This window comes from Barbus barbus, assembly GCF_936440315.1.
Source record: "Barbus barbus genome assembly, chromosome: 18".
Taxonomy (NCBI): Eukaryota; Metazoa; Chordata; class Actinopteri; order Cypriniformes; family Cyprinidae; genus Barbus; species Barbus barbus.
Genome location: NC_136746.1, coordinates 12626141 through 12647681, shown reverse-complemented (window position 1 = coordinate 12647681; position 21541 = coordinate 12626141). Strand labels below are relative to the sequence as shown.

The window sequence follows — 21541 nt, the reverse complement described above, 5'->3', positions numbered from 1 at the left end:
GAATACAAAAAGCATAATATAATTCATAACCTGTCAAAAAGAATTTCAGAAAGCATTAATAGGTATTTAACATGAAAAGCTTTTTAGGAAAATTACATGTTCTGCAGTGTGGCATGTTATACTCCGTCTAAATGAGCATTTTGCTAATTCTTTTATAATTATGCATGCTGCTCTTACGCCCCTTGTATTACTTAAGAGACATGCTTTTGTGCTTTTTAAAATGTATGTCACTGCAGAACCACATATAGGAATGAGTGAAGATAAAGTTATTTGAAGGCATCTAAAATATCCACTTGTACATTTAAATCAAAGTCTCAATGTTGAATAAAAATGTTTGTCAGCTACCCTAATAGAGAATCATTTTAGGCTGTATAGAAACAAAACACAGCTTGATATCTGATTATTTGTCCAAAATTTCACCTGCTCGGAGTCCCCGCTCACACAAGCTCCTCAAACGTTCTCTCCTGTCTGCTCAGCCCCACAAACACACATCTGCCAATGAACGTCTTTACCAATTATCACTCCCTCTCACCAACACACACAGAAGCAAACACGCTCCTGTTCCTTAAAGGAGTGTTGTAGCGTATACGCAGATGTGTGCCTAAATCTACAGGCTTCTGTCAGCCATATGGCGGCATAAAGAAAGATGGTAGCGGCGTGTGGATGTGCGCGGAGGGGAGCGTGGATGGAGAGCCATGTGTAGCGGTAGCTGGAGCGCTCCTGATAAGGCTGGAGGAGATGGTGCAATGGAACAAATGTGCGCCGAGGCCGAGAACAGCCGCGCTGCTGCCGGGGAGACGGCTGGGCCTCGGGCGAGGGCTGCTTCATCTGGTTCCCTGCCACCCACCCCCGCTACACACCCCATCCTTCACTTACACACACAAACGTGCATTTAGTACTGTGTGTGTGAGAAAAAAAAAGCTATGCCACTTTTCCCGAAAGCAAGAAAGCTTAGTAAACTTTTCACTTGCAAATGAAGTTGGCAAGAAGTGAAGGAGATGGCATGCGTGATGTGGATGATGCTTGTCACTGTTTCTTTAGCATTCGCATGCTGATCGCTGTCTTTTCTGGGTCAGATGTACCTTTTAGTGTTTTTTTCTACCAGTCTGCTTGGAACAAAAGCTTTTGAAAAGAGGTCAGAGTTATTTGGACTTCTCTTCTTCAAATCAAACGAGAGTCTTGTTTATAATAATTGTGCTTCAAGTGGCATGACTTATTACTACAACTATTAAATCTGAGCTTTTCTGGCAGACAATAGGCCAATGATTGCTATACTTTATGTGGACTAGATTATATCTATCATTATCTGTTTATGTTTTATGTTGTGGTGCTGTATATTCTAAACTGTTTTTTTTTTTGTTTTTTTTTCAAAACCTCTAACCTAAATAATAAACTTCCAACATGTAATGCAAATCTCGATGCTACAGACACGAATGATGTCCCAAATGGTGCTGCTTGTTGAGGAGAACTGTGCTATAGACCCTGTTCATATTTCTGTTTGGAAATTTAGCAGGGTCAACTTGAAGGTACACGGGAGACTATAGGAAACATTATTTTTGCTTTCCCATTTGAGAGAGATGGATTACAGCAGTCAGAAGAGAGAAAGATGTCAAAGCAGCTGAAGTGTATAAAAAACCTGAACAAGAAAATGTACGTTTGCAAGAATTACGATGGTAATCACCACTTCAGCAAAGCTCATTTTTACTCCAGGCTTTAATGTTACATGATCCTTAAGAAATCATTTTCAATATGCTGATTTGATGCTCCAGAAACATTTCTTCTTATAAGGAATATTAAATACAGTTGTGCTGATTAATATTTAGCTGATTATTTTTTTTCAGGAATCTGTGATTAAAAGTAAAAAAAAACTGCATTTATTTGAAATGGAATTTTACTGTGAATTTTTGATCAATGAATGCTGAACAAAAGCCCCCAAACTTTTGATTGATAGTATACAGTAATAACTTCAAACTAATCCTAGCGTGATTCACTGTAAGAAAAAAAAAATAGTAGAAAAACATATGTTCTGACAGTTTCTGATAAGTGTACAGACATTCTTCAACTGTAAAAACATCAAAAAAACTATGCATTATTCACTAAGAATATTTCAAAATTCAGAATAGAAAACTGAAAAATCAATACAAAAAATTAAATACAGAATACCTTTTTATGGTGCTTTCTTAGTGTTTTTGAATTTTCAGAAACATGCATAACTTTCTGGGCTCACTGATTAAGGATTCGTTGATTATCAGTAAGTGATTGCTCGGTTAAAAACTGAAACTGATGCCAGGTGGCTCCCACTCTTCACTATGCAGCTAGGGGGCAGCAAGGAGCCTCTCCACCCTAATTTCCCTCTTTCCTCTACCCTTCGTGGGCCAGCTGGCCCACACTGCCGGGGGCAACAGCTCTGTGGCCTGCTGACAGAGCCTTGTGGTGCAGTGGCTCTACTGCTCCTGCTTACGCGGGTACTGGGCACATCCCAAGGCATGCAAACTGTAAAACGCTACGTGGTGCATCCAAGCGCTCCCTATCCAGCGCTAAGACCTCATTTATAACATCAAATAGTGCTCACTCATTTTCACAGGCTCAGTTTGCAGTAAAAGCTGATAGTGGTAACAAACTTTATAGAGACCTGACATCACATATGTTGTATAGCCTAATGTAAATGTGTGCATCACTTAAGAGCAGATTGTTGTTGTAGCATGTAGCCTAGTAGATCGAAACTTTTTACTGACGTCAATAACATTGTGTGATGTTTGTATGGACAAAGCCATATCTACGTGTGGTGTAAACTCAGATCACAGATGAAACCGAGATCATGTGCATCAATAGATTGGCTAGTCTAACAGGTTAAGGCCTGCGGTCAGTCGAGCTGTGTCTGGCCCTGGCAGAGGAGTGAGGGACTGTGTCCTAGCTGCCGCTGCCAGGCCTGTTTTAACTAGGCAAGCCAAGACGGATTGCATATATTCTATACCGCTTATCCTTCCTCCAAGCCTCGCGTACCCGTTCCCGCCACTATCCGCAGCATGCTGCTGATGGGAGCCCCGTAAATTCACCGGATTTAGTGATTTGTTGTTCCATTTGTTGAGATCTTTTTCTATTGGTTTGTTTGTGCGTTGAAGGAACTAAACCTGCCTCATTTGTTCTGATATGCTGTACTAAGTAACTGCTATTGTTGCTGTTTTTGTGAGCCTTGTTCTCATTAGACTATCCTAAAAAAGATAAATGGTTTTATTTGTGTAGTATTTCATGTTTATTTCTCACGTGAAATCTAAATAATTTAGTCTAAAATGATTTGTTACATTCATTTAATGTAAATTTATACTTTTTAAATTTTATTTTGATTGCTACACCATATTTTTTCAAGTCTGTATGTCAGCTGTTTTTTGGGGTGTTTTTGGGTGATTTGTTTTGTGTATTCGCAAGAGCTGAAAGTGTATTCTCTACTTCTTGCCAATTCATTTGGCCAACGCTAAACAGATGCCAAGCACTGAACATCGCTCATAAAAATCACATACCCTGAGGCCACAGCAGGCCACATGAGCGGAGGAACTTCAGTCCAGTCCATCAGCATCAAGACTGGCTGTACAGGTGGCAGCACTGCAGGCCACTCGCGCTCTCGCACTGTTTATTATACTAACTCACAGAGCGCTGCATCTCCTGCAGATAATTCAGTTTTTCAACCAAAAAAATATGTATTTTTATTATTATAATTATTTTACTCACAAAATGTCCATTGTGAGTAAAGCTTTTTTGTTTTAGAATCCAAGGCATCTGAAGCATACTACAGCAATGAATTTAGATTCACATGTAGAGCTAAGTTGAAGCAAAGTAAAGAGTAGTGGAGTAAAGCAGAAATGGCCTATTATTTCATTTGAGGGTCTAATTCAATGTCGTTCTTTAACCAATCCTGCCTTGAGCTGCCAATCCATAACTAGACTGTTGTTTTGGTTTTTGTTATTTCATTGGAATGAACTAGATAGCTCCTTATGTTGCTGAAGTGAGACAAACACAAACGCTCTTCATAAAATAATGGTAACACACAAGTGCCCTCATTCAAAAGATTTTGTAATACTTGTATTCATCAAGGACGTATTGAGGTAATTTATGTTAAAAAATATATATATATATATATATATATATATATATATATATAAAAAAAAAAAAAATGTCGTTCTTTTGAACTTTGTTCATCCAATAATCCTTAAAGACACATTGATGTTTTTTTGAGCTGTAAATCAGCATATTAGAATGATTTCTGAAGGATCATGTGACACTGAAGATTGGCGTATTGACGCTGAAAATTCAGCTGACATCACAGAAATTTACATTTTAAAATATATTCAATTTTTTTTATAAATTTTAATATTATTTCAAAATATTGCTGTTTTTACTGTATTGCTGATGAAATAAACGCAGCCTTGGTGAGCATAAGAAATGTTTTTGAAATTTTTCAGTTATACTAATTCTATTTAAGTCCTTTATTTAACCAATTAGCTCACAGACCACTTGAAATCCCTCATGGACCACCAGTGGTCCTCAGTTTGAGAACCTCATAATATTTTGGAATTTTTAGAACAATTTTAATTGCAGCACTGGTTATAAGTGTTACTTGTATACCGTTTGTAATGTTTCCCCCCCCAGTGAATCAGTTTAATGTCTAATAATTGGGTCACACTTTATTTTAAGGTCCAATTCTCGCTATTAACAAACCATTAACTACAACTTTTGCCTCAATAAACTCCTAATTTGCTGCTTATTAATAGTTAGTGTGGTAGTTGTTAAAGCAACACTCCATTTTTTTTTGGAAATAGGCTCATTTTACAACTCCCCTAGAGATAAACAGTTGAGTTTTACAGTTTTTGAATCCATTCAGCCGATCTCCGTGTCTGGCGGTAGCACTTTTAGCTTAGCTTAGCATAGATCATTGAAGCGGATTAGACCATTAGCATTTGGTTATCAAAAATGACTAAAGAGTTTCGATAATTTTCCTATTGAAAACTTGACTCTTCTGTGGTAACATTGTGCACTAAGACCGACGGAAAATGAAAAGTTGCGATTTTCTAGGCTGATATGGTTAGGAACTATACTCTCGTTCCGGGGTAATAATCAAGGGAATTTGCTGCTGTACCATGGGTGCAGCAGGCGCAGTGATATTACGCAGCACCTGAAAGTAGTCCCCAGCTAGGTAACTAGTTATGATAACTAGTTTAGCCATATCAGCCTAGAAAATCGCAACTTTTAATTTTCTGTTGGTCTTAGTACACGATGTAACTACAGAAAACTCAAGCTTTAAATAGGAAAATTATCGAAACTCTTTAGTCATTTTTGAGGGAGATGCTAATGGTCTAATACGATTCAATGATCTATGCTAAAATAAGCTAAATGTGCTACCGCCAGACCCGGAGATCGGCTGAATGGATTCAAAAACGGTAAAACTCAACTGTTTTAACTCTTGGGGAGTTGTACAGTGAGCCTATTTCCAAAAAAAGTGGAGTGTTCCTTTAAGTTCAGGCATTGGTTTAGGGACGTAGAATATGGTCATGCAGAAAATGTGCTTTATTATAATAATAATAGTAATAATAATAAACAGCCAATATGTTAATAACAGGCATGCTAATACGAAACTAGTAAATAGTGAGAATTGGTCCCTATACTAAAGTGTTACCAATAATTGCTTTAAAAAAGTAAAGCCCAGTATTCTCCAATTTTTTTTTTTTTTTTAATGTGTTATATGTAAATATGTAAATGGCTAGTACAGTTACCTGAGTACTCATTTCTCTCATCAGCTGTCGGGTTAGCCGCGTCTGTGTGTTGCGCTGGCTTCAGTTAGCCTGGGAGCCAGCAGATGGTGTCCTTTCACCAGGGTCAGCGGGGAAGCTCTATTCTCCCTTAAAACCCTTCTCCAGCTCTCTCAGCAGCGGGCAGAGGCAGCAGTGTCCAGGCCGGGCCAGCTCAGCCCAGCTCCATGCACTAAGCTGTATTAAAAACCTAATTAAGTTGCGTGCCAGTAAATGGAGGGAGGTTATTGGATTTGCAGCCTTAGCTGCTGGACAGCCTTCTAATTTAATCAGACTCCCGTTGTGAGTCCAGCTTCAGAGATGACTACAGGAGTTTTCTCTCCTTTTTTTTTTTTTTTTTTTCCTTCTTTGGGACAGTTTGTGGGAGTCAAACACAAACTAACACGGCCCTGAACAAGGGCACGGGTTGTGCACATTGGATGGATTTGAGAGATTTCCCTGAGTGGCTGTAGAGCAGATAAATATGGGGGAGCTGTTTGACATTTGCTGGTTAAGGGCGGTGTGATTGTATAATAGGTTAATGCAGCATGTCTGTCTCCAGAGGTGCAAAGGTGCTGCAGATGGCTTGTGTGTGAGGTGAGGGAATTACACAACCTGCTTTAACTGCTTCAGGATGCCTGATATTATACTACCTGCCAGACTTTACTGAGGCCACAGAGCTGATTCTACTCATTCAACATACTGACACTCTCAGAATAAAGAGCAAACATTGTAATGAACTGGAACAGATAAGTGACATTATGTCAGGCTTATGATTTGATTCAGCTGAATTATGAAAATTCATCCATTAGTTCTTGTTTAATCCTGACAATGTTTAATTGCTGACTGCTTGAAAAATACTCCAGTATTATTAAACTCATACAATACCATTACAGTGAGTTTAATAACACTCATACTATATTGATTGGTAGAAGTCTGTTATGCTCACCACAGCTGCATTTAATTGATCAAAAATAAAATATTGTTTTTTTTTTTGTTTGTTTGTTTTTACTGTGATGATAAAGCAGACGTATTCCAGTCTTCAGTGTGAAATGATCCTTCCGAAATCATTCTAATATACTGAACTGGTTTTTAAAAAACATTTATTTTATTATCAATATTGAAAACAGGTGTGCTTAATATTTTTGTCTAAACTGTGATTCTACAAAGATTATTTGAAGAATGGAAAGTTCAAAAGAACAGCATTTATTTAAAATAGAATTCTTTTGTAACAGCATAAATATTTTTTTTATCATTTTAATGCATGAATAAAAGTATGTTTTTCAAAAAAATCCAAGTTTTGATCAGTAGTGTAGGTAGTTTACAAACAGTTGTTTCATAGCCTATGAATGTGATCATTTTGTACATAATATTAATAATTATTTAATAAATGAAGTAAAAATGGATTATTACTGCTGTTGCTATTATGATGATTGTACTAAGTTAACAATTAATAATGATAATTATAACAATTAATAATAATAACAATTTCATTTTACATGCAAGTGTTCATTTTTCATTTTTACAATGGATTTTAATCATTTAATTTGTAAATTCATGTATTTGGATCTATAAGCTCTCTGTTTTTTGTTGTTGTTTTTTCCAGAAATCATTAGTCATAGATGTCAGTCACAAAGTATACAACTTCATAAGACATACCGTATGTCTGCACGCAATTTGTACATATTTACTTTGAGTGATTAGAGACTGTATTTCTGCATATTAGTGATTGTTTTTTACTAATATTGTCTCAAACAGTAAAACTTGTGTATTTCGAGAAGAAAAGTAAACCCTGTGTCAAAAAAGCAGATGGCACACTTATGAAGCTTAAGCGGGTTTACAAATAACAGACATGTTCTTGCAGCTCTCACTTCTGAAGTTTTTCTTATTCTTCTATTTCTTATTTATTTCTCGTTTTGGTAAACAACAGCAGATGAATGGTACTTTCTGAAAGACCTGAAGAACAGCAGAAATGGTAGATAAAGATTTGGATGGGTGCACTAATACAGAAGAACATTTGGAGCTAAGTAGTGTGTGGAGGAGGTTAGGGCCAGTGTCAAATCGCTGCCAGACTCTGGAGGTGGGCGGCAGCAGTGGCGCCAGCTCCCTACACAGCAGGGCCCGAGCATGGGACAGGATGCCCACCACAGCCCTGTGATCAGCCCTGTCCAGCTCACACCAGGAAGGCCAGCAGAGAAATGAAAGGAAAGAAAGAGGTTGAGGGCGAGGAAGACAAAAGAACAACAGCGCTTGACTGAGGCCTGAGGACAGGAACAAGCTGTCTAGCGCAGGCAGACAAACTATTCTGCTCAAACTCCCAAATAAGATGGGATTTAAGGAATCAGAGGTGAATGACAATTATCGTGAAAAGCAGAAACACCTCTACTGTCACACCAGACAGAGAGAAAAGAAAAGCTTGAAAATGGCTCTGGCTCCAGTCAACAGGAGAAGCTGGAGGCCTGTTTTCAACTCGTGCATTCATTCCTTTTAGAATCCTGTACTGAAGCGCATAGACTTTCTGAAACATTATCATTTAACAGCTGACAAAATCTTTCCAAAAGACTTTCAATTGACTTTCAATTTGAGTTATAGAGTTGTGAAAACGACGCAATCTTGGACTTTTATACAGAGCACGTCATTGTCAGAACATCACTGTCTGAATGTTTGACACAGAAACAGTGATTCAAACAATGGTGTGAGTGTGGTGCGGGACTATCTGTTTGTCCAGCCAGTGGCAGGATCTACTTTTATGGTCCTTTAAGATGATTAGTAGCTCCAGTTCCTATTTACTTTCTATGAATGAAAAAAGAAGCCTAGACATTGGGTTTTTTATGCTTTAAAAGAAAAACATCTTGTGTTTTAATTTATATAATAAATGACAATTTACTGTAAATAATGGCAGAATTTTGCACTGTCCCTTTAAGATAATGATAATCTGTTAAATGTTCACTTTGTGAAAATGAACTCTTAACAAACAAAATTGACAGATTTTCTGAAGTCTGAGCAATTCTGTCATTTTGACAAAACATCCTATGTGTGTGTCTGTCTGTCTGTGTGTGTGTGTGTGTGTGTGTTTTGTCAGACTGCAGCAGCTGGACCAGCACTGTCAGGCCAGTTCCCAGCAGGTGCTGCAGCTCCTCAGCCGACAGAAGCAGCTCATGCAGGAGCGCCAGCAGCTCGCTCACGACATGCACAACCTGCAAGCTCAGGTCAGTCTCTGTTACATACTGTACTCAGACCTCAGCTTGCTCTTTAACTTCAAACCTGATGATTGCCTGAAGGTATATCAAAGTTTAATGTGCTTTACCTACATCAAGGATGGAAGCTTTAACATGTCTCATTACTGTAATGCAAAATAAAATTGTTTCCATTACTCCAAAATAAATCATTATGAATATATTTTAATTCATTTTAATTATGCCAGAGCCGTACTTTTCTGACATGCTGAGCTCATGTGACAGATGCAGGTTCAAATCTATTCCGTTTTATGACTTGAACACTTTCTTTTGCCTTAGATTCCTTGTCATCTATCCACTTTCTGTTCTAAAGCTAATGGAGAAAACTGCAGAAATCACAGCATGAAAGCTAAAATATAGTATGAAAGCAATAAAAATAGTTTACAACCAGAAGAGAATTGAGAAAAAGAGAAACCAAACACAAAACAGCAACAACAACAACAAAAAATATATATATCTCTCTAGGCACCTCTCGATCCAATCTGATTCCAATTCTGGGAATCACAATCCAATTCAAAGCTCCAAAAAAAAGATTCTTGATTTACGTTTTTTTTTCTTATTAAATCTTGTTAACTGACTTTGAATATCAATTTTAGTTTTTTTTTTTCAATTACTTTATTTTATAAAATAATTATAAATTAATGATAAATCAAAGTTTGTCAGGAATTATATCTTCAAAACAAAAAGCAAAAAAAAAGCTCAGAATCATTGAAGAGAGAATTGTGATGCATCAATTATTTTTCCTCTGATTCCTCTGATCCCTTATATATACAGTAAAGACAGTCTAATCAGTCACCATTCAGATTAATGATAAAGTAAAATATGTGGATGCATTGTTGTAATAAGAATTTTTGGGGAAAATGTGGTTATTGTCATTAAAAAAAATAAAATCCAAAAAGATATAGTGATGATAAAATGGGTTTTATTTTATTTATGCTTAATATAATTACTTCTGAATCTTTAGATTTTGTAGTAAAATGTGACCTGCATCCATAGAGAGAGAGAGAGAGAGTAGAGCACACAAGCAGCACAGCAGCTGGTAGCCATGGCTGCACATCACGCTAGACTAGGCACCCACAGATGCTCATCCAGATTGCTGCTAGAGGCACGTCAGCAACAGACAGCGAATCGCCGAATGCTGACATTCGTTGGAGATTATTGCAAATGGAGTGATGCTCCGCAAAGCGCAGCCGCTTTCGGCTCTGTTAATACTACCATGCTGTTGTTTTCTTATTAGAGCGAGTTAGTAATTCAGACTCTCCCTCTGAGCATTTGTGTAAGAACAGAACACCCACATGCTGACCGCTCAGACCGCGTCCTGCTCACAGCTCTTTATACAAGGCCAATTAGGAATTATGCTTGGCTGTTTGAAATAAATGAAAGCATTGTATGAGACAGAAGACAGAAATGTGGTTCATTCCTCTTCTTCTGTTGAGATGATTAGTGAGTAGTATGCAGTACTTGTTAACATGGTGGTGCTGGGTTTCTTATTGTCCTGTGTGTGTCACCTTCTCCTCAGATTCATGTTGAGAAGAGAATGGACACGCTGGCCGTGTGAGGGCCGTCTCCATGAGGTCATGTGATTGGTCATAAAGCGAGATCCAATCATTGTGACACATTCCATATAACTACGCAATGAAATGCAATAAGGAGTCAAAAGTCAAAGTTAAGCATATGAGGAAATATGGCTTCATAACTGGACATGATTTAATAGCTGTGAATGAAAATTCCTTTTTATGTCTTGTATTTTTAATAAGTTATATATCTTTTGTATTTATTTTATCAAAGATACCAATTAAAAAAAAAAAAAAAATTATCTCTCTCTCTATTTATATCCCCGTCATAAAAAACTATTTTTTTTATTAAATTATAAAATATAAAATGATTATTTATAATTTTTTATATATATATATATATATATATATATATATATATATATAAATACACACACACATAAATAATCCTCATTTTATATTTGATATAATTTCTGAATGTTGATTTTTCTATATAGGTTGTAAATCCATCAGCAGGTTCTGAGGTGTGTTATGAATCATAAATGTTTTGTCTGGAGCAAACAAGTCAGAGACACGACTCAAGCCAAAGCAGATTGACATAGTGCTTTATTTAAGCAGTCTGTAAGAAGGAAAATAATGTGCATCCCTATCATATACATTTACATGTAAAAATACTAGGATGTACAGTGTACAAAAACAGTTTCTTGCAGATAAGCTTTCCGCATCCGTGTGGGCCCCTATTCTGTATTCAAGGAAATAAACTTTTTTAGTTTAAAGATTTTTTTTTTGTTTTTTTTTTTTATATGATGGATGGTAATACAGTTCTTTATTTTTATTTTTTTTTCTGTGTTAATCCCTTCCATGTAAAATTCTTAACCACATGACTAGTTCTTAACATGGATCTAATGACAGAGCTAGCAAGGTCAAGAAATGTCACAAACTCTAAAGCTACATGGACATAAAAAAAAAATGTTTTTCTTTTTTTTTAAGATTTGTCTTTTTTTGTTTTTAAATAAATACTTTACAATTCATGCTCATTCATAATACACTACCAGGAGCGCGATATAGAGAAAGTCTGTTGTAGACAGTACAAACAGTAGCAGCAGTGTGCACACGGATGTGCGCTTAGGAGGGATGGAGCCCGTGCTGCCCATGTCTCCATGGGTCCCTTCCTCACACTAGTTCAGTATTCAGGGAATAATGACTTTAGGTTGGGCTTACGTGTGTTTTTATTGTCCTCTGAAGTGATGACAACAGTACAGCTCGACTTTTCTACAACACTAGAGCATTAGGGAATCTTGGGAAATGTTAGTCTGTCTGTGTCACCAGGCAAAGCTTGTATCTCCTGGCAGCATTTCAGGTCTATCCGCATCCACACATTACATATTACAGAGCACAATCACTCAGGAAAGTAAAGTAGCATGAGGGGCGAATCTGTGCTTTCAAGTTTTTTTTTTTTCCCTCTCTTATATTCTTTTCTTTTTTTTTTTTCAAAGCAGGGACCCTTTTTTTCTTATGCTGAGCTATATAAAAAGAGCAATGTGTATGAAAGTGCTACTACAGGCAGATACAAAGCCAAGTGTTAAAATATGGAGTTACAAAAGTGTATAATTGATTTGGCCAAAGGCCTTTCTGCTGTTTAAATAAATCACATGCAAGGTAGCGCCCCGATGAACATCACCATTCTCTGCCTCTCCACGTCTTGAGGAAAACCCTTTGGTCCCTCACAAGTGCATATTAAAGTTAATGAAATGGATGAACAGCGTCACAGTATGATTGAATAATCCTACAAAGTACAATCCGTACAATCACAAATCTGAATTGAAAAAGCAAAAACAAAGGAGCAAAAAAATACATTAAGTGCTTCCATCTCCCTATTCAATATAAATTGAAATTGTAAATGTTACCTAACCAGAAAATGTAAAACAAGACACAAATAGTTGAAAAATATTCAAGTTATTCACTGATAAATAAAAAAAGTAATAAAACAAACAGAATCGAACACCAAAAAAACTAAACAGTCAGCAGTGTAAGCCCATTAAATTAAATCAGGTAGTTCTTTCTCTCAAAAACAATAAATAAAACAAGGAATGGAGAAAAAGATGAGGAATGATCTAAAAGAAAACGTGCAAGTTGGAAGACAGAGAATGACACAAACAGCGAATCTTCCTGCAGTACCACCACTGTGCTGTCAGAAAACATTATTGGTTGGACATCACAGTTTGAACGCAAGAACATCTTCAAGCTCGACAGAAATCAAATCTGGCAATAGAGCAACAGTACCATGCTACAGCATCTCACATTACACCATTGGACAATTCACAATGCTCACAATCAACGCAGGCATTTTGGCGGAAAGCTCAGTTTGGCGTGAGGGAGGTGGACAGAAACTTTCTGAATCATCCTTAACCAGCCGTCATCAAATCCATGTCAGTCTTCAACAAACATGCAAGAAATCCCAGTTCAGACGTCCCAATCTAACAGACCTTGTTCTACAGTACGCCCCATTTCATATACACACCATCCAGACTCACTCCTTCCTCATATATCACTTCCCTCTTCACTAATGTCCATGTTCTCACCCCAACCTCATACCTCGGGGCTGCACTCGGACAAATTTCCTCAAAAAGTGCCAAGGCAAATACAAATGAAAGATTTTGCCATTCCTGCCCAAATTAAACTGACACGCTGAACGCAACAACAACATGCACAAGAGCCATCTTTACACTCAGAAAACAAACACCACAGACACACAGCAGGTTTTATTGCCAAACACTTTCAGGAAATGTACTGCATATCAAATTACTACTCAATAATCCAGACATTTCCCTTTGATCCCATTTTAAAAAACACTGTCCATTTCAACTCACCAGTTTTTCTCAACTATCTCATCAAGCTTCATCCAAGTAAATCCTCAGACTGTAACCACCAGAAACATTTTTGCTCATAATTCATATAGACATCCTAGTATTTCGATGTTCAGCGAAGGATTTTTACGCTATTATCTGATTGGCGTATTTTAGGAAGGAAAGTGAATATGATATTAGATGTAGCGAAGCACAATAGCACTCAAAAGTGTTTGAAAATAGCATTTAACTTATATCTGCATTCAAGCAAAATGATTGGTTAATGTTCACAGTCCTGCCTCGAAACAACAATGAGAATGTGCTGCATCTTATTTAAATGCACATTAAAAGGTAAAGCAAAGCACAATGGGGTGCATGTCCTGCTCTGTTACAAACTTTAACATACAGTGACCCACCTGAATGAATCAGTATGGTCTTTTACAGCCCTTTCATTGGTGGAAAGACAAGCAACACATTTCAACATCACTCAATGTCGAGGAGGAGAGTCAATTTCCTTTGGGGAAGAAAAAAAGAGAACACTACACTGGCGTAATAAGAAAACGGTTCAGGGAAAATAAAATAAAAACAAACGAAGGCCTTTGCAGTGACCCATCTACATTCGTAAGCCTTTTTAGGTGCATTTATTTCATTCAAAAAAAGAGACTCAAATAAACGCAAGGACAAACAAATAAAAAAAAATTTAAATACATTTTCTCAATCACATTTTTTTCTTATAAAATAAAAATAGTGCTTCCTGTCATTCTTTCAATTAATGCTGGCTTTTTGTTGTTACACTATGATTGAACTGTTGAGCGTTTAGTGGAAAGGCTTTCTCACAGCTGTTCAAAAACAGTGGGCTTTGGGGGGAATTTAATCTGATCGTCAACTGTACATCACAGTTGTGTATCGCTGCATAAAACACTCCACATCAGTCAAACGTGCCATTTTTCCCTGGGAACGATATGTAAGAAATAAAGCCTTCGGTGAATACATTTGAGAGAGCATTTCTAACGAGTAGTTTTAGTGAGAGTTTAGCGCTGCATAGCTCAGGTTCACAGGGCTTTGTACGGAGGAATACTGAGTTGTGGATCGATGAGGGGTAAAGCTAGTCCTGAACACAGACGTCCTCTGTGAAGCCTGAGTAAACCGTTTATGGCAGTTTTGACAGAAGGTGAACCTTAAAAACAGTAACAACAGAAGCAGCTGAGACTGGAGCGGTTTGGAATCGTTATATTACATGTACCCGGAATCGCAAAACCCATGTGAATCTCTAGCCATGCAGTTATATGTATTTATCTGAACTAATGGATGTGTCCTTGATACTAGTTCCCACTGAATAAGGAATGTGGAGCAACATCTCAAATCAAAGAGAGAAACAAAATAAAGACAAAGACACAGCCTTTGGGCTGGAGCTGTGAGGACGTTTGAGCGGGCTGGACCTCGGTCCGACCAGACGTGCAAATTCCCATCACCCTAAATCAGGAGTTTCCCTTGGTCTAGCTAAATAAATGTAAGAACCAAGATGGACGATGAAGGGTCAAATGGGCCGGGGCTGTTAGAAGCTGAAGACCTAATTTGTTCCAGTGGTAACCTTGATGAGGATGAGGCAGTGTCGGCTGCGTGGCGCTCACTCTCTCCCGCTGGCAGAGTAGGAGAACTGGGGGAAGTGTGGCCGTCGCTCGTTGTCCATGCAGTCCATCCCATCTTCATCAACTGAGGAGAGGAGCACAGGAGCAATCGGTCAGGAGCAGCTAGACTGACATTACCAGTCAGTTTCAACCAGGCTCATGCAAATAAAATGTTTTCTGCAGTTAGCCGTGAAGAAAACTTTATCTGAGCCACTTTTACACTTCCCATCGGGTCACAAAAAAGCCTGCAACATGCCAAAAAACTGGCACCCACACACTTACAGGAAACAAGCTGTTGAATATGTAGTCTGCAGAAGACTTAACAGTTTGCAGGCGAAAACAAGGTTGTTACTTTTATTAAAAGGGCTATGAAGACCAGATTTAATTGGTCCCACACATCCTAAATATCGACGAGACCTTCTATAAGCTTTGGCATTGATATTGAAAATATTACTGCCTTGTTTCACCTCACACTCACCAAACCGGTTTAATTTAGCATTCAGATATTTTACATTAGCATATCATTTAATAAATGTGTGCACAGACAAGGTCGCTGGTGGAAAAAGAAGTTTACCTCTATTACAATCACCTCAAGTCAGTTAAAAAAAATCTAAAGAAATCTGCTCTTCTGCCCAAAGGAGATTTCTGAAAACGACAGGGCTCAGATAGAAAGGCTTGTAAGGGTTTTATTTATTTTTTTAAGATTTGAGTCTTTGGTCCACAGTCACGCAGTGTACAACTGTGAGAAATTCAACACTGTTGCTAATCTTCTAGGTAGGGATTGAAAAAAAACATATGTAGAAATATGTAGAACTGTATTTATTATTCATGTTGGTTTTAAATGACTTTGTACAACAAAAGTGTATAGTATGCACTACCGTTAATACGTCTGGGGTCAGTAAGATTATTTATGTTATCTGAAGGTCTCTTAAGCCTGCAATTATTTGATTACAAATACAGGACAATTTGTAATAATGTGAAATATTATTACAATTTATAATAACTGTTTTCTACTTTAAATGTAATTTATTCCTGAGATGCAAAGCTGAATTTTCAGCATCATTACTACAGCCTTCAGTGTCACATGATCCTTCAGAAATCATAATGATTCCTTATTATTATTATTAATGTTGAAATAATTGGGCTGCTTAATATTTTTGTGGAACTGTAATATGTGAGATATATATATATATATATATATATATATATATATATATATATATATATATGGAACTATAAAATATTGCAGATTATAAAATCTCAGACATTGATAAAATTGTATAACTTTAAAAAATGATTTTGGTTACTATGAAAATGCATTCTGCTACTTGTATAAGAGTACAGTAACTGAAACATTTTAACATCCTAAAATTTATATTAGTCAATATAGATTCTGTCTGGGTCTATGTATGCGAGATGAAAATCAAATGACACTTCAAGAACAATTCATGGATATAACCAGGCAACTTCTTCATAAACCTTCTTAATAATTGTGTGAACAAAAAAGTAACACCCATAGTTTTCAGGTGATCGAGATTTGTGCAAGCATACGCCTTATGACTGAGAAGATAATTAAGTCAGCACAACATCATGCATGTTTTCTTGAAAACACTTTTGTGTCATTACAGAATTGTCAATGTATGCAGAGATAAACAACAAACAGACAAACTCACATTTTTCAGGAGGGGTTATTGTAATTGTCTGAGCTGTGAACTCTTCATCGAAATATCTGGTATCTGTCTCTGACGACACCTGAGGCTTGAAGGGAGGTATCAGCTGAGGAAGGAAAAGAGGGGGATGGAAAACACAGAACACCTGTTTGTGCAGATCTGACACTGCATATAGTATGGTGAGCTGGAGGGCTCAATCTAACGCCTTTGAACCGCACCTCCTCTGCCAACCATTGTGCTATTTGTGAAGGCTTTTCAAGTGACAGTGACCTATTAGTGCATCGTGTCACACATAACCTCTGTCTTAACATGTATCAAAGTATTTTGGTTGTCTGCACTTTTAAAGTTTTACTCAAATTTTAATTAAAGGTTTTTTCCTCAGTAAAAACAGAAGTGAATGGCACTTTTAAAATTTTTTAAATAAAAATAAAGTTAAAGACCACTGTTATTATCGATGAAATCCTGTTTCTGACCTGGAAAATCAAATTATGGCATATAAAGATGCAGTTGTGAAACATTATGTCACGATTACAAGAAAAAAAGTCAGTTTTTAAAGACATTTTGTTTTAACTCTGATGTAGAGATGGACTTTAATATCAATGGATCTACAATCTACTTAGGCTTTTGGGAAACGCAGCAGAGGTCAACACAAGTGGAAGGCAGGACAGCATAAACTCTGAATTACCTTTTTATCATAGACATCCTGCCAGTCAATTCCAGCAAAGAAACTATGTCGCATAATTTCTTTAGCATCATCCGGACCTCCACCAAGTCTGACAGGAAAACAAAAGGAAGCGACATGTATTTACTGTAGTCACATATGATCTTATAACAGTTAGTTCCTGTTGCTGTATTTAGTATTTAGAAGTGAAATAAAGAAAGACCAGTTGAAATGTATTAAGAACATTGACCATACAGATCATTATTGTGATGACTGACCTCTTATTGGGATCTTTGATGAGCAGGCCTGACAGTAGGGACTTGGCATCAGCAGAGAGGGTCCTGGGGAACTTGATGTCCTCCATTAGGATGAGTTCAAAGAGCTTCTCATGGTCCTGATTGTAGAAAGGCAGTCGGCCACACATCATCTCATACATGACCACACCGAGACCCCACCAGTCCACTGCACGGCCGTAATCATTGTCCTCCAGTACCTGAGAACAAACACACATTACACACTCCACAGGAAGCTGAATTGGAATTTTGATAACAGAAAGAGATATTCAATGCCTTGCAATTTTATTAAAATCCATTTATCCATATCCATACATCCATTAATCTAACCATCTATCCAGCCATCCATCCAACTGTTTGTCTTTCTATCCATTCGTAAGGCCTATAAACCTTCAGACATCAGAGCAAACCTCAAAACATCAGAGTTTGTCTTCACAAATGCCTCTTTTCTAGTTAAAAATTAGTCATTCTAGTTCCTTTAATTAAAATAAATAAATAAATATATACATTTAAAAAAAAAAAAGAATCCTGTTTGCTACCTCACTTCAAATTCAGGAACTGAATTGTAGTTTTAAAGGCATTCTCGATTCAATTCCGAATGATGTGCAATCCTATGAAGAGCTTGGCAAATATACTTCAGAATAAGCTGCTCATGTGTAACATAACACTAAATCAATTTCATCTCCATAAGAGTCATCACAGCTAAGAGTTCCTAAATGAATGGCAGTCAGGAACATCAGTGCTAATATATGAATATCAGTGGCTGATAATGGCAGCACTTCACACACTCTTATTGTAGTGCTTCTCATCACCAAACCCATGTCAGTGTGAGCCAGCTCGGTCTCTTCAGCCCATCAGTGCTAGGCTGATAAAAGCGTCTAAGCATTCATTTTGCACCGGAGCAGCAGGTCAAAGATCCAGCACAGGATACAGTTGGAACCTGGAAGCACAATCCTAAAAGCCTGATATCGTTGGATCAAAGCTATGCTTTTGGGCAAGCGTCCCGGGCCCCAATTACCGAGGATGCTCATACACACCTTACCGGTAGCTCTTATAAGTCTATGTGGCGGAAACAAGGCGGCTAGAGTTAGCGTGCGATGTAGAGGAGCTCTTCAGAGCGGAGAATTGTGATTAATACGTCTGACTAATGACAAGGCTGGCTGGCATACAGCCAGTTAAGCATATGCTCAGAGTGGTGTTATAATGATGTCTCCTCTCTGATCTTTAAAAACAGGCAGAGCTGCATGAGTCAACAGCAGCATTCATTACTCCGTCTGATTAGGGAGCACAATGTGAACGTCCATGTATGAACGCAGGGCTAACAACCTCCATACAGTGAGATGGGTGTATATGACTACTCACTTATAAATGTCAGAGCAAATCTTCTGAATGGTACATTATGTGCTTTGAACTACACTTAACATTCAAAAGTTTGAAATCTATAAGGACACATTCAATTAACAATAAGAGACTGTATAAGGACATTTATAAGGTTAAAAAATACATCTGTTTCAAATAAAAGCTGTTTTTACCTTTCTATTTATCAAAGAATCCCAGAATCACAGTTTCCATAAAAATCAAACAATAAGCATCAACATTGATAATAAAAAAGTACCAAATCAGCATAGAATGATTTCTGAAGGATCGTGTGACACTGAAGACTGAAGTAATGGCTGCTGAAAATTCAGGAATAAATTAAAAATATATTCAAATAGAAAACAGTCCTTTTAAATTGTAATATTATTTCACAATATTACTCTTTGGTAACACTTTAGTATAGGGGACCAATTGCTTATTAGCATGCCGATTATTAACATTTGCTTTTTATTAGTACTTATAAAGCACTTATTCTACATCCCTAATCCCAATACCTAAACTTAACAACTACCTTACTATTAATAAGCAGCAAATTAAGAGTTTATTGAGGCAAAAGTCATAGTTAATGGTTTGTTAATAGCGAGAATTGGACCTTAAAATAAAGTGTGACCAACTGTTTTTACTCTATTTTTATCAAATAAATGCAGCCTTGAAGAGCTTAAGAGACTTCTTTTAAAAACATTAACATAGCAGCACCAAACTTTTAAACGGTTGGTATGTTATTTGAGAGAATCTATAAATGTCATATCAAATATGCTGAACTGTACTTTTTGCATTGTTTATTTGAACTATATTACTTATTTATTGTAATTATAACTAATAATTAATTGCATTATTTACTGAACATGGTTATCTTTGACCATATTTCTGTTGCAGCTGCTTCATACAGTGAAGTTCACATGCATGAAGTGTCTTCTAAAACGAATCGCTAAACACTATTTTTTCTTAAAAATAAACTGAATGTATCCTTTATCATTTCCATTGCAGAAGTTCATGTGCGTTACAGTGATTTTGCCACAGCTAAATAATAAGTGAGGGTTAAAGTTTGTTTAAATTACATGGACAGAATGTGTGTTTTTGCAAGTCTAAGTCCAGGACTGGACAGGACTGTGTGTTCTGGAAGCAAACAGGAGCGCAAGCGAGGACGAGGACACTGTTCATGTGTGTGCGCGGCACGTATGGGCGGATTGTGCTGTTTGTCCTGGGAGTGTACGTGAGCAGCTCGGCTGCAGGCGGGGATGCGATTAATGCACACAGAGCCAGTTGGGGTCTCCCTGTTCCAGAGCCACAGGCGAGGAGGAGCGGCCGCAGGGGAGGAACAGGCCCCTGCTCGGACAGCCATGTGGCAGGGCTGCTGCTCCCAGGACTGGGCCCTTGGCAAGGCCGGCCAAGGAGGGATGGGACAGAGAGCCTGTGGCTCCACCAGCCCAGTTCCCCAGCAGGGCAGTGGAACAGACAGCCTCCACAAGCTTATCCCACTTTGGCCGGGCTACACGAGGACGCTTGCGCACATGCACACAGATAGGGGTGTGCAAAGTGCATACAAATATATGAGCGCATACTGTAAACACGCACGGATCGCCGTATGCATGCTTACCTGCTGCTAAGCACCTGTACGCATCCTTCAGAAAGACGAACGCTAGCCATACCTGCACGCTCACAAACGCTCGTCCTGTAGGCTCATTTAAAAAAAGCTAATGTGCTCGGAATCACACCTGGAAATTAGCGATAATGTGTTTTATTGGTTGCAAAAATGCTGTAGAAATGCTGCAATTACAAAATGTTAAAGATCTGACAGATGAGAACTCAATGACAGATGACATACAGCTCGTGAAAGCGAACTGTTATTAGAGAAGTATTTCTGTAAATGTATCTTCATTCATTCTCATTAGCACTTAAAACATTTGGTGAGGGCCAAATTTAAGCGAAACTATTCCAATTTCACTTCTGTAACCCTAAAAGAAAATCTTTTTTCCTCAAAATATCTTTCACACTCTCTCTCTTTCTTCTTTTTCTCTCTCTCTCTCTCTCTAATCCCCCTCTACTTTGCATCTTCAGAACTTGGCTCAGGCTGTGCTCTGTTATTTTTACACCAGTACGGCAGTATAGATTTCCAGGTTTCCCAGCCACCTTCTTCCAACCTTCCCCATCTGCCACCATCTGCCTCTGTTTAGCATGTACTTTTTTGTGCAATCACATACTCTTGTGAAAAATAACCAACACTCAAATCATCTCCTGGCACAGCGGCCAGGCTGAGCAAAACAAAATGTTGCGCCAAATTGTCTTCCGTACTTTTTCGAGTGGAATCTATATCCCCCCTTCACTCCCGCTGTCGCCCCCCTCCTGTCTATAAATATGGATTTAGCCACTGCAATCTGGGCACCGTGCACACCTCTGGTTGGACAGAAGGTTGAACAGCAAACTACTGTTCAAAGAAAATAAAAGTGATAATTACTTTTGCTATTTAAAAGACATGATCTGTGATCTGGTTTAACGGGCTGCATTTATATTACTGATATAAATATCTAACATTTAC

At 37.7% G+C, this 21541-nt stretch overlaps 2 protein-coding genes across 6 annotated transcripts in view; one reads left to right on the top strand and one right to left on the bottom strand.

The window, feature by feature from the left end:
• Nucleotides 1–10813, top strand: part of LOC306884166 (serologically defined colon cancer antigen 8 homolog) — a 46431-nt gene extending 35618 nt beyond the window's left edge. Inside the window, exons 17-18 of the mRNA XM_079439879.1 lie at nucleotides 8863–8989; nucleotides 10536–10813. Of these exons, the coding sequence (XP_079296005.1) occupies nucleotides 8863–8989; nucleotides 10536–10574 (166 nt within the window). The 3' untranslated portion in view covers nucleotides 10575–10813. The remainder of the gene's footprint in view (nucleotides 1–8862; nucleotides 8990–10535) is intronic.
• Nucleotides 10814–11540: 727 nt separating this feature from the next.
• The window catches only part of akt3a (v-akt murine thymoma viral oncogene homolog 3a), a 91554-nt gene continuing 81553 nt past the window's right edge, over nucleotides 11541–21541 (bottom strand). For 4 of the 5 annotated variants that reach the window (XM_079439632.1, XM_079439634.1, XM_079439633.1 and 1 more), the window contains 4 exons: nucleotides 17614–17828; nucleotides 17360–17447; nucleotides 16678–16780; nucleotides 11541–15089 (listed from right to left, as the gene is read on the bottom strand). In XM_079439632.1, the coding sequence (XP_079295758.1) occupies nucleotides 15004–15089; nucleotides 16678–16780; nucleotides 17360–17447; nucleotides 17614–17828 (492 nt within the window). In that variant the 3' untranslated portion in view covers nucleotides 11541–15003. The remainder of the gene's footprint in view (nucleotides 15090–16677; nucleotides 16781–17359; nucleotides 17448–17613; nucleotides 17829–21541) is intronic. The other variant, XM_079439631.1, reaches the window with a different exon arrangement.